General features: G+C 40.8%; 1 protein-coding gene across 1 annotated transcript in view; it reads right to left on the bottom strand.

Annotated features, from left to right (window-relative positions):
* UTRN (utrophin) overlaps window positions 1–13213 on the bottom strand; it is a 514156-nt gene that overhangs the window by 394870 nt on the left and 106073 nt on the right. Inside the window, exon 3 of the mRNA XM_042987266.1 lies at window positions 12884–12945. Coding sequence (XP_042843200.1) covers window positions 12884–12945 — 62 coding nt within the window. The remainder of the gene's footprint in view (window positions 1–12883; window positions 12946–13213) is intronic.

Here is a 13213-nt window from a genome sequence, read left to right as displayed (position 1 = left end):
GTAAAGAAAGGTACCTAGGCTCATACAAATCCAAAACTGTGGTTCAAAACTTACACAGAAAGCACACACCCACACTCACCATACACATGGGCAGTCACCACAAAATACTACACAGTCATGACAAATACAACTTAGGAGTGTCTCATAACACTCCTAATGGAACAATGGAAAGAACAAGCCTATGCCAAAGAGCAAGTTCCACTTACACCCTATACATATGTGATTCAATACTTTGTGCCCTATGAGCAGGGGCCAGAAAATTTCTATTGTAAAGGCCCAGAGAGTACCTAGTTTAGGCAATGCTGGCCAGGTGGTCTCTACCAAAACTACTCAATCCTGTTGTAATATGAAGGCATCCCAGACAATACAGAAACAAATGAGCCAATCATAATGATGACTATCTCCCAATAAAACATTATTTGTAGACTCTGAAATTTGAATCTCATATAATGTCCACGTGTTGTGAAATATTCTTTATGTTTTGCTACCACCTAAAAAATGCAAAAACCATTCTTAGCTTGTGGGCCATACAAAAACAGACACTGGAAATATGAAATGTTCTTAGACATAGCTATAGCAACCACTTAGATACATTCTAAGAGATTTATAGAGATTTAGATGTGTTATTTACATGTATTAGTTATTTCTTGATAATAGTATTTTAAAGCAGGAAAACTGAAACAGGGGTGACGTGACAGGTGAGAGGCAGAACCTGGATCTAATACTACAAAATCTGGTTCCAAATCCACAAGTCTTTGCCAAACTGCTACCAAAATTACGAGGGCACCAGACTTTGACATTTATGGAAGGAAATATTTCATTGATGGGGGCAGAATAGCGGGAGTTGTATTTAATGACTTCCCAAAGAGAGCAACAAAATATATACCATATTTAAATGAACTCCAAATGAAGATGATTTTTTCCCAAGCACACAACTTTAAAGCATATCTGTGCCTTCCTATCACAGGCTCTCAATATGGGGTCCACCCTGGGAAACTGTTTGGAAATGTCAGAAGTCATCATTGAATAAAATTAAAAACTGATTCATCCTGACAGTCAACCTCTTATTTAGATTTTTAATTCTTTGCAAAGACAGATTTGCAGAGACTTCCCTGACAGAAAGAATACAGCTTAATAACTCAATCAGACAAATATTTGGTGAATACGTTCTTTGTGCTTGGCCCTGCAGAAATGCCAAGTTCAGGCCACTCTCCCCATTCACCAGAGAGGGTTCTCATAGTTTTCCAATAAACACAAAACAGTACAAATGCACAATCTTGAACTTGGGGGGCAGATAAGCCACGGGTCACATTTAGTTTTAAATACTGAAAAGGCAACATGAGTGCAGAGGGTGACGATGTCATAGGTGACCAGTTCTGGCCAGCCCCTCCTTCAACCCTTTCACCTTATACTTCTGTGCATTTTCCGGATGCCAGCTCTAACCCTGCCATTGTGACAAGAGGGACCAGTATTAATATCAGCAGTTGGGACACAGACCTTCTGGATTTAAAAGTGTCAGAGGATACAAGCAAACTGTCATCACAACGCATGAGGACAAGCCCGGGTCTGTGGGAGAACAGTGGCTATGAATACTGACAGACACTTGTGATGATACAACGGCATGAAGCAAACCTGATGGGCTCCTTCACACCCGGAGAATCAGCCCAAAGGCTGAAGGCAAAAGCTAGAGCTCATTTCCAGCCACCAGTGGCCATGGAGGAATCCCAGCCCATTGTTGGCAGGACTTTGGGCTTTTCAAAAGAAACTGGAAATCTGAGTTTATCTGTGTAATCTCCTGCTATTTTTAGTCTCCTAAAACATGGTGCAGATAAACAAATTGTGTCCACAGGCATACCAAGTCATAGGGCGACTGAGTAGCAACCTCTGCATAGGGATAGCCGCGTGCATGTGAGAAGTTTAGTCAACAGTGAGTCCTCTGAAGGAGTGATCAAGTCTGTGGAAAGGAACCACATGCACATTCACACACACACACACACACACACACACACACACACACACACCCCATCATCCAAAGACTAGGGAACATGACTGAATACAAAACACCAGCAGACATTATTCTGGCTCAAACCAAAACACGAAGAAGTAATTTCAGATTCTACTTTTTCCACTCACTCCCCACTTCACCTACTTCCAAACACACGCTCTAAAACCACCTCTCCCTGTCATCACAGCTCCCACTCTGGTTCGTGCCTCTAGGACAAGGCTAACTGATCCCTCTGCCTCTGCATTAGAGCCAAAATAACTCTAACTACAGGCAAAGGGCTCCATTATAGGCAAAGACAATCCAGACTCCAAGTAAAAGATCCTCTGTGATTGGGTCCCCACCTTCTCTCTAAGCTGACACTGGCTTACTCTCCCCCTTCTTCAGTACTCCCAAAACAGTTATTTCCATCATAAAGGTCAAGTTTTTCACCAATAGTAGGAGTGGCAATGGGAAGAAAGATCTGCCAAATATTGAATAAGAAAGTAAACCTTAGAAAGTGTAGTTTGGAGTTCTTAGGAGAACAAAGTGCTAATTCTTTATACCGATAGCAAACCAACCAGAGGTAGAATTGGGACTCGGATTTTCCATTTAGAAGGCTGATCAGTGCCTCCTCCCTGGGGTTGCCAGGCTGACACTGACCACCCAAACACCCACGGCTGACAAATGCAGGCCTTGTCTTCAAGGCCTTCAGAACCGACATGTTAACAAAACCAGGACCAACGCAGCATGCTGAGCACATTAGCAGGAACTCATGAGCTGCCAAATTTGTACCAAGTAACAGATACAGTACACAGACAGAACCTGTCCTATGACTGCCCTAATCTCATTATAAATAATCAAGTTACAACTGAGTATAATAAGGAGATGAGCAAAAACATAAGTTTTTAAATGCTTTCACAACTAACATATCTGATACGGTATCTTACAAACAATAAATTTGAGCCCTTTGACACTGTTTGCCTATTCTTTGATTTATTTATGCTCCCTATTTTCAAATCGGGATTTGAGGCAGCCTATGCAATTCAGTTACTATCTCCACTGGGTACTGCATGTGTGTGCATGCACGTGTGCACCATACACATGGACGCACACACACACACATACACATCTACAGCATATATACCACAATGTCCTTGCATTCTTCTCTGATTAATCTCAGGTGAATCTGATGTCCCCAACCTCTGATAACATACTGCAAGCTTTAGCATCTCTCTCTTTTATTTTTTTTTTTTTTTATTGTTTTAGGTTTTTGATTGTTTGGGGCAAGGGGTTGATTATTTTCAAAATTCAATAAGAAATAAGCAATTTTTCTTTTAACATTTTTTTAAATTTTTTACATTTATGTTTGAAGGAGAGAGAGAGAGCATGAGCGCACAAGCCAGGGAGGGGCAGAACAAGAGGGAGACACAGAATCTAAAGCAGGCTCTGGGCTCTGAGCTGTCAGCACAGAGCCCGACATGGGGCTCAAACCCATGAACCATGAGATCATGTCCTGAGCCAAAGTCAGACGCCTAACCGACTGAGCCACCCAGGTGCCCCTCTTTTAATATTTTTAAAACCAGACTCTTTCACTTATGAATCGCAAATCTCAGCACTGATACAAACGTAGCACCCTATTGGCTCTTGTAATTCTTCATTTTCTTTTTTTTTAATATTTATTTATTTATTCTGGGAGAGAGCACAAGCAGTGGAGGGGCAGAGAGGGGGGCAGAGGATCTAAAGCAGGTTCTGCACTGATGCTGCCAGCAGTGAGCCAGATGTGGAGGCTTGAACTCATGAACGGCAAGATCATGACCTGAGCCAAAGTAGGACGCTCAAGCAACTGAGCCACCCAGGTGCCCCCAATAATTCTTCATTTTCTTAAAAGTCAGTAAGTACATCAGTGAGCAGCCCCAAGAGCAATGCCATTTTGGCTAATTATGTTTACATATAAATATACTTTTTAAAGCATTTTATAACAAAAACATTATAGTTTTTCTCTTGGAAATTAAAAGCAGTGGAATTAAAAGCCGTTATAGAGGGGCGCCTGGGTGGCGCAGTCGGTTAAGCGTCCGACTTCAGCCAGGTCACGATCTCGCGGTCTGTGAGTTCGAGCCCCGCGTCGGGCTCTGGGCTGATAGCTCGGAGCCTGGAGCCTGTTTCCGATTCTGTGTCTCCCTCTCTCTCTGCCCCTCCCCCGTTCATGCTTTGTCTCTCTCTGTCCCAAAAATAAATAAAAACATTGAAAAAAAAAAATTAAAAAAAAAAAAAAAAAAAGCAGTTATAGAACCACTGGGTGGCTCAGTCAGTTGAGTGACAAACCTCGGCTCAGGTGGTGATCTCATGGTTCGTGGGTTGGGGGCCCGCGTTGGAGTCTACTCTGGCAGTGCAGAGCCTGCTTGGGATTCTCTCTCTCTACCTCTCTCTCTGCCCTTCCCCCGTTTGCACTTTCTCTTTCTCTCAAAATAAATGAAACTTTAAAAAGAAATAAAGGAGTTGAAGAATATTTTCTTTGGATTTCTTCTATCACCTAATTTTTGTGCCATTATGATTATTGTATTATTATTACTGCATAAATTAAATAATAGACCAAAACAAAGAATGGAATCTCTACGCAAGATTAAGCAACATGAAAAATATAGGTTCATCGCAATTTTAAAGTTATAGCTTCACCAATGAAATGAAGACCATATGATGGTCAATATCAACTTTTCGATTCCACCCCACAGGGAAAGAATGAAAGCACGATTGCTTTGGACTGAAAAGAGTAACAACAAAATGAGTGCAGTGAAATGCCTAATGAGGTCTTTAAACAGCTTGCAAAAGAAAACCAGACAGACATTCTATGGTCACTTAAAGAATCAGTGAACACATGGCACTTGGCCATTCTTTTGAAGAATTCAAGGTGGTCAGCACAAGTTCTTAAGAACTGAAAAAGGTTCCATTTAGAAGCTTGCTTGGAAGGAGGGAGGGAGGGGAAGAAAGGAAGAAGAGTGAGGGACTGGAGAAACATGGCTCAGGTAATCACACAAGAGACAATTAACTGCAGAGCATTGCTTTATGTAGTGTTCACATAGGAATCAAAGCAATAAATGTGTGTTTGCCTTAAAAACTACAAAATACTATAAAACACAAGCTAACCCACATAATATCTTTCAGAGAATCAGAAGTCACACAGCATGTAACAAAATTTTTACCTTGATCTTGGGTAAGCAAGCAAACTGAGGGAGCTGATAAACCGGGATGATAGGGAACCACACGTGAGGCTCACACAGCTGGCAGCCAGGTGCAGGGCCAAGTGCATACTCCATGGATAAACAACCAGGTGAGGTCTGCGGGCTGAATAAACCCACTCCACGTGCATACCAGGCAAGGTCTGTAACAATACAGTTCATTCCAGATATGCACAACCGGCAAAGCAGGGGAAATGTTTGCAGAATGCAGTTCCTCAAAAGACAGGGTACCATGGGACGAGAGCAAGGCATTAGTTACAGTATTGATAGTGATAATATAAAGGTAAATGAAATGACATTTCCTTTGTGTAATCAAGGAGAGGCAGACGACCTGCCCTTTCCATCCCCTTAGGGTGTCTCCCTAAAAACACAACCGAACCAACTTTTTAGTGAGGAATTAGATAAACCCCCCAGTTTTCCAATGCAAGAACAATGACGTCAAAGTAATCGAGTCTCTTAGGAGGCAGACAGAGGCCCAGACAAGGTGCATCCATTTTTCTCTCCAGGAGGTAAGTGTTCATCATTCCTTCTTCAACTTTACTACATAATGTGTGAAATTCTGTCCAGACCTTCCAGTTTTTCACCAACTGCCTACATTCACCAAATCTGATAGAAATACCCGAAAATAAATTCTGTGTGCTCTGTATTCTATATCGAATAGAGGTCTTTTTGTTGGCAGGATTTTTTTTTTAATTTCCCCAACAGATGGTAAAAGCAAAACTAACAGCATCAACTACCCCCACCCAACCCGATCTGCCTCCACTCATAGTTGGCGGGTGGCTACGTGTAGCAATTGGACCTAAAGGCTTCCTAAGGCTAGGGACAGCTGAAAATAGGTCCAGTGTCTCCTAGCTGTTTAACAGGAAGAGCTTCTGTCCCCAAAAACCACCATCTCTTCAACAATCCTCTCCTGAGAGCTCTCCAGCCTACACTGGCCCAGGCCTACCACCCCTGCACCAGTCAGAGCCCATCTCTGAAGGTGGGGATGGTGGGGTCACACAGGCTGAGTGGAAAAGCACAAGGTATGTGCCTCTGCTCCCCCCTTTCCAGGTAATGGGTGAAAAGGCATTTTCCTGAGCCAATCCATCTCAAAACTGAGCATCAGTTACAGACCCAGCAAATATTATCAAATTTGCTTAACACTTACAAATGTTAATAGGCTCAGTCCAAATCATTTATTAAGTACTCAATATGTACAAAACATAAAACACAGCCTACTAAACAACTTTTACTTTAACCACAGTAACCAGGTGAAAATCATGTTGCAAGTATAATGTTTAGAACCAAAACAAACAAAAGGTATCAAATTGAATGAAAGCAAACAACAACAAAACCAAACTTATGTAACGTAGCCAAAACATGGCTTGGAACTGTTTAGGAATACAGAGTGCGTTTTATTGTTTGCTTTTTAAAGGTATTGGTGAGTAAATACAAATCAAAACTTCCTAAGGAACAGTTGAATGGTTATGGCACCTAAAACAATTAGTTGACTTGCCATACTCATGGTCAGGAAAATAAATCAACGGTGAACTCAGGGCCTAACTTGATAGGTCTCTACAGATCTCTACTGTAGGTGCACCGATACAGCACACAGGAAGCCTGTACTATCTCCTTCACAAGACTGAAAAGAGGACCCAACTTCTGCAGACTGCTTTCATTGCCCCATCTTCTACAAAGCTCCCTACACATCTTTTCCCACTCTCATTTTTGTGACCATCAACTTCCAACATGAAAACAGTAGAAAGCAATGGGATGCTAAAAGCAAAGTCCAACTTTCTCCAAAAGGAACACATTTGAATAGCTCTCCATGTTGAAATCGACAAAAAAACAAAAAACGCTTCAGAGACTTCCTCCTTTATCCTCCATCAATTTAAATTTCAAGTTTGGAATTTTGTGACGTATATGAAAACTTTGCACCTCTTTGTCTTCGAAAAGGGAAAGGCAGAAATCTGCCCAAACTGAAGTTCAGCATTTTTAAGCCTGCATATTCTCTGCCTAACCTTTATTTGCTAAACCACGTTTGAGAATCACCTCACCAAACTGATAAAAGAGCTTCTGCAATTTGTACGTCTCAGCTCTGCCAGATGAGCAGCTCTGAAAGTCAGCCAAAGAAAATGCAGGCTGGGCGGCAGGAAAAAGTTCCCAGCGGTGAAGCAATGAGGCCATCGCTGCCTTCCCAGGGAGACCGGGCCCCCGAACAAACCAGAGGCTTTTAAAATTAGAAGGAACAAAACACTCAAGCTTTACCCACCAGACAATGGAATAAAGTGGGTTTAATGAGCCAATGCTTTTTTTCCATTTCTGTTCTAAAATATATGTGTACCACAGACCAGGGGTACCACAAGTTAGGATTACCTGAGAGGGTCTTAATTTAGCATTCCTAAGTAACTGCAATCTCCTATAATGTTTCACAATAATGCCTCAATATTTCTGTGCAATATGAGGCAAGTAATTATGATCAAGTGTGTTTTATAGCTAAAGGAATAAAAACCAAGTGACCTGGAAAAATTGGCTAATAATTTGCCTGAGGTCATAAATAAATGAGCAGCACATCCAGGAATAAGTGTTAAATTTCCTAACTCTTAGCTCCTTTAGATAATCATTTTCTTGTGAGCCCTTCATAATTTTTCAAATCCAACAACCATAAGTTATTCTATGCTATGTGACTTCGCAGGATTCCCAAACTCCAAAGCAGATCTCTGTAACATATTAACAAGGATTTTCAGCAAAAAGAATATATATTTATAGTGAATGCTGTCTTAGCTATCATATTTCTTTATATAGTGAAAAAAAATCACAGGATGGTTTTAGATCCATATTACGCAATATTCTCAAGCTCTTTACCAAATCCCTTATCAAGGAATGAATTGAGCTGATTTTAGGTTTTAAATCTCATTTTTCATCACCAAATTTAATAGGAGGATTCTATTTGAAGAATCCTATGCAGCAAATGTGAGAATCATATGTATAAATCCAAATGGTGATTTAACAATCTTTCCAGCACAACTCCAAAAAACAGGTAAATAAGGAAATTGCATAGCTAGGTTTGTTTGTCTATTTTTGTGAGTAAATGCAGCAAAATGTATTCATATCCATGAAATAACACAATTTATGCTATTTTGCACTCAATTCTATACTCCTACCTCTTTCCAATATAACCACCTCCAACTGGTTTATGGATATAAAGTATTGGGCATTTTAGTATGTTTCTGCCATTGTTATTCACTAATCTATTAAGTCTATAAACGCTCACTGGGTGCTTTTTAAATGCCAGAAGTGGTGCCAGTGAACAAAACAGGCAATCCCTGCACCCACAGAGCAAACCACTATCTCAGAGAGGAGAAGCAAATATTCTCAGATGTAACTATTTAAAATACAATTATGATAAGTGCATCAAAGGATAATGCTTTAAGAGTACGGAGCATATCTACCCTAGTCTGGAAGCTCCGAAAAGGTGTCCCTCGGGAAATGACATTTAAGCTCAGGCAAGAAATAAGAGGAGTTGGCCAGGAAATAATGAAGGAAGGAGCCAGGGTAGAGGCCATGAGAAGGCTCATCGCAATGGCCAGAGCATAAAGAGGAAGCGAGAGTCAAGCGAAATGCAATCAGGAGTAAATTGGAAGGCTCAATGATTTAGGGTCTTACACGCCAAGTAAGAACAATGGACAGCCACTGAAAGATTTAGTTGAAGAGAAAAGGGCATTCAGGCTTACACTTGAAGATCACTCCTGCTACTCTGTAGAAAGTAGAAGGAAGGGAATGGATAAGGCGAAGCCTGGCAAGGTAGAACCAGCTGGCAGATTATGACAACATGTTCAGGGATAATTTTCAAAAAACCGTAAAATCATGACTCTTATGCACGTGTAATATCAACACGTGTCAAAGGCTTCAACTCATTAATTAACGAGAGAACCAGTATGGTGCTATAACCAGTTCAAAGGAGAATTCAAAAGACCGCATGTTGTTTACATGCAATAAAGGAAAGTGGAAATAAATTTGCAATAGATGCAAAAACATGTCTATTCAAGGGACAGTAATCAATTGCATTCCACCTACTTTGCATTTTTATGGATAAGAATCATTTGTATTATTATCTGTTTTCTACAACTCTCAGAGTTGCAGAGTAGCTCAAAGATAAGGGAAGGCAATGAGCCAGATGTCTGAGCTGACAGGACTCCTACTAATCTTTCAACCCATCTTAAAGTCTTTCACGTTTTTTCCTAACTCAGATAATAGTGAGTTGGCAAAAAGTGGTGTCAAAAAGATGGAGGGAGGGGCTCCTGGGTGGCTCAGTCAGTTGAGCATCCGACTTTGGCTCAGGTCATGATCTCACGGCTTGTGGGTTTGAGCCCCGCGTCGGGCTCTGTGCTGACAGTTCAGAGTCTGGAGCCTGCTTCGGATTCTCTGTCTGTCTCTCTCTCTCTCTCTCTCTCTCTCTCTCTCTGCCCCTCCCCTGCTCATGTTCTGTCTCTCTCACTCTCAAAAATAAATAAATGTTTAAAAAAATTTTTTTTAAAAAGATGGAGGGAAATAGACATTTTGAATATATGTAGGTAGTGGAATCAACAACAGTTGGTGTTTGATTGAGATGGGCTGGGGAGAGGACCATGAGGGAAATATCCAGGGATAGAATTCAAAATAAATTCCTAAACGGCAGATGATGCTGTCAAGTGTCTGTTTGCATTTTTCAACACAAGGGCTCTACTGCTCTGGAAAGAGACCCGTGCTGCAGGGAAGCAGCAGACTCAATCAATAATTCTATTTTAAACTTCACAATATACCAAAGGACATGGATAAGAAATAAATGAAATCAAATTCATTCTCTTCAACAGGACTTTTTTTTTTCCTCATGCAAACCTCTGGATTACCTAGTGACACAATGCCCAAATAACCACCTTCTCCCAGCACAATGGAATTAAGCTGTATGGGGAGTCTTTGGAAATCTCCCAGCCTAGAAATTTGCTATTCCCTTTCCTGATCACCAGTGTGGAAGCAATCTGATTTATGGACTTAAGACAGCCAGAGGAAAGAAAAAATGTGGATGAAGTTCAATGCCACTGCCATGAACCCTCTGTCTTCTTATATCCAAATATTCACCATTCCTTTGGTAAGTGTGTTCTAGAACCATCAAATTTTCCTTCTACTTTGATTTTTTACTAGAAGTAATCTGAAAGGAAATGTTCCCAGGGTCAGCTCTCCTTTTGATACTTTTTCTCCAAACAAAATAAGCGTTTAGCTTCTCTGTCAGTTTACATAACTCAAACTGTTGAAATGTTAAAAATGTTAAAAATGATAATAATTACCTGGTCTCTTCACCATCCTGGCAATAATTACAACCTTCCTGGGGCAAATAATTTACATGGGGCTTAAAACCCTCACTTAATATTACAGAACAATATACACATTATAAATGTACAAATTTAAAGATCAAGTTCATTAAGTAAACAATTCTGGTAGTACTCGACTTTGTGTCATTTCAGGTCTTTTTAAAGATGTTAATGACCAGTGATAAACACTGAGCTATTTCTTGAGAAAATTCAGACACATGAGCCAAATGCTCAAAAGACACTGAGAACTGTCCAATGGAGAAAAAGTCAAGGGACAGTAACTGCAGTGAGGAAAGTTTTAAAGTTTAGAGAAGGAGTACTTCAGCCACACGGGGTACGAGGTACAGCTTCGGTGCCAGCCTTGCATCACTGATGGCTCTGGGCCTGGAGATTAAGCAGATCTACTGGGAGATGCTCCCATTCAACAGTCTGTCCCACACTGCCGAGGTGCTATCTTGCCTGAGCCAAATTCATGGCGATACCCATCAAGTTAAACATGTTCAATTCTTCTTTCTCAATTGTCACCTCTATTCTCCTACCCTCCACCTTTCCATGCCCTATTGCACTGTTTCTCTCCATTCTTGTAACTAGGGGCAAAAGTAATTTGCCCCGTTTCAAATGTCCCCCAAACACAGGTCTATCAAGACTACGATGCTTTCAAACGATCTTTAAAATCAGCTCTACGGTAATTCTTTCCCAATGACTACATTAAGCTGCTAAAAAGTAGGTCTGCTTAACTTGCTCCACCTAGAAATGACCATATCATCCTCAATAACAATCAGGGTAGATGATCTTACGTATCTGGCCACTCATAAAACCAGTGGAATGAAGTATCTCATATCCAGACTCTCTCAGTTGCTGTAACTATGTTACTTAGAACATGGTCACATGTAGATGGATACTTCAAAAGTTTTGAATAATGCCAAATCCAAAGCACCCAGGATGTTACTTACTTACCTATGTCTCTAAACAGAACAAGTTAAAATTTCCCCCCAAATACCCGTGTCTGCTCTGGAATAATCCTACACATAAAACCACCAATTATGCAAGCACTTCTATATTCTTTTTTTTTTTTTTAATTTTTTTTTTCAACGTTTTTTTTTTTTATTTTTGGGACAGAGAGAGACAGAGCATGAACGGGGGAGGGGCAGAGAGAGAGGGAGACACAGAATCGGAAACAGGCTACAGGCTCCAGGCTCCGAGCCATCAGCCCAGAGCCTGACGCGGGGCTCGAACTCACGGACCGCGAGATCGTGACCTGGCTGAAGTCGGACGCTTAACCGACTGCGCCACCCAGGCGCCCCAGCACTTCTATATTCTTGATCCTTCTGTCAAAGTCGGTTTTCACAACCCTTACGTTCTCAGAGGCAAAATAAAAACATCCCTCAACACAAACTTGCAAAACCAAAGAAAACACTTGCAATCAAATAATCACCCGTAATTATTGGGATGTGGAACAATTTTCAAGCCCTGCTGCTACTAAAAGTAATCTAAAACATTCTCACCTCGTCTCAAAGAAATACCAATGTTTATGGTCCTGACCTCTGCAACCTTCTCAAAGAGAAAAGTTTGAAAATAATAACTCTTAATTAAAGTAGCTTTTGGGGTGCCTGGGTGGCTCAGTCGGTTCCTCCCACTTCAAACTTAGAGGACCAAATTCCAATGGCAATAACCAATGGATAATTACAAGTTTGAAAACAGCACTGCCAATTTCTCTTTCAGTTTGCTTTGCCCCTAAAAGGAATATCGCTCAAAACACGGATTATGTTCCAAGTGGTTAGAAATGCTGAGAAAGAGTGGATCCCTGGGGAAAGAAGTGAAGAAGTTCACCAAAAAAAAAAAAAAAAAAAGCGGGGGCGGGGGGGACCACAATGCAGATAAACACTATTAGCCACATCCACAGGTATTAAAAATCCCTAAGCATTTCTGCACAGGGTAGAAAAGCTGCCCGAATAATAATTTGATTTTTACCAGGCAAAGTGAAATCATCTTCTATCTAGCAAAATGAACACAAAATTTGCCCAATGATATATTCATTTCCTAAATGTACCCAGGGTTCACAGTATCAAAAGCAGCAAACTATTGGCATATATCTGGAGAGTGCCAGGTAAAAATAAAGAGCTGTTTATTACCATGAAGGTGTTTACACCATTAAATCTTAAACATATTGGAGAAGAGAATAAAGAAAGTATAAATAAAGTATAAATGTATCTGCATACTCAGAAGACTTCTAGAGTTAGGTCACATTTCATGGCAAAATTCACTGCACTTCCAACCAAACTCCATCAATCAGAAAGAGGCATCTGAATCACCATAAAGTGTTTGAAAGTCTCTGTTACCTTTGAAAATCGAGCATTAATCCATTTGGTGAAAGTTTTCTTCTGCACGTCATTGTGTTCATCTGTGGGAGGGAAAAGGAGAGAAGGGAAAAGAATGAAAGTTTGTACCTTTAGAGTACCAAATACAATCATCCCCATCAGGGAGAGTTTAAAATAGCAGTCCTATTAGTAGTTCATGAGGCACAAGGATCCACAGCTAAGAAAGATGATGGCTGACGGAGTTGGCTAATGCCTGCAGCAGAGGAAGGTTCAGGCACCTTCCCCAGGGAGCTGGCCCTCCCGTCCATCCCTAAGCCTGGGGATATCACCGCCAACCATTACATCCACATG

Source organism: Panthera tigris, chromosome B2, assembly GCF_018350195.1.
Source record: "Panthera tigris isolate Pti1 chromosome B2, P.tigris_Pti1_mat1.1, whole genome shotgun sequence".
Taxonomy (NCBI): Eukaryota; Metazoa; Chordata; class Mammalia; order Carnivora; family Felidae; genus Panthera; species Panthera tigris.
The sequence above is the reverse complement of the archived record's forward strand: the minus strand, read 5'-3'. Positions and strand labels throughout refer to the sequence as shown.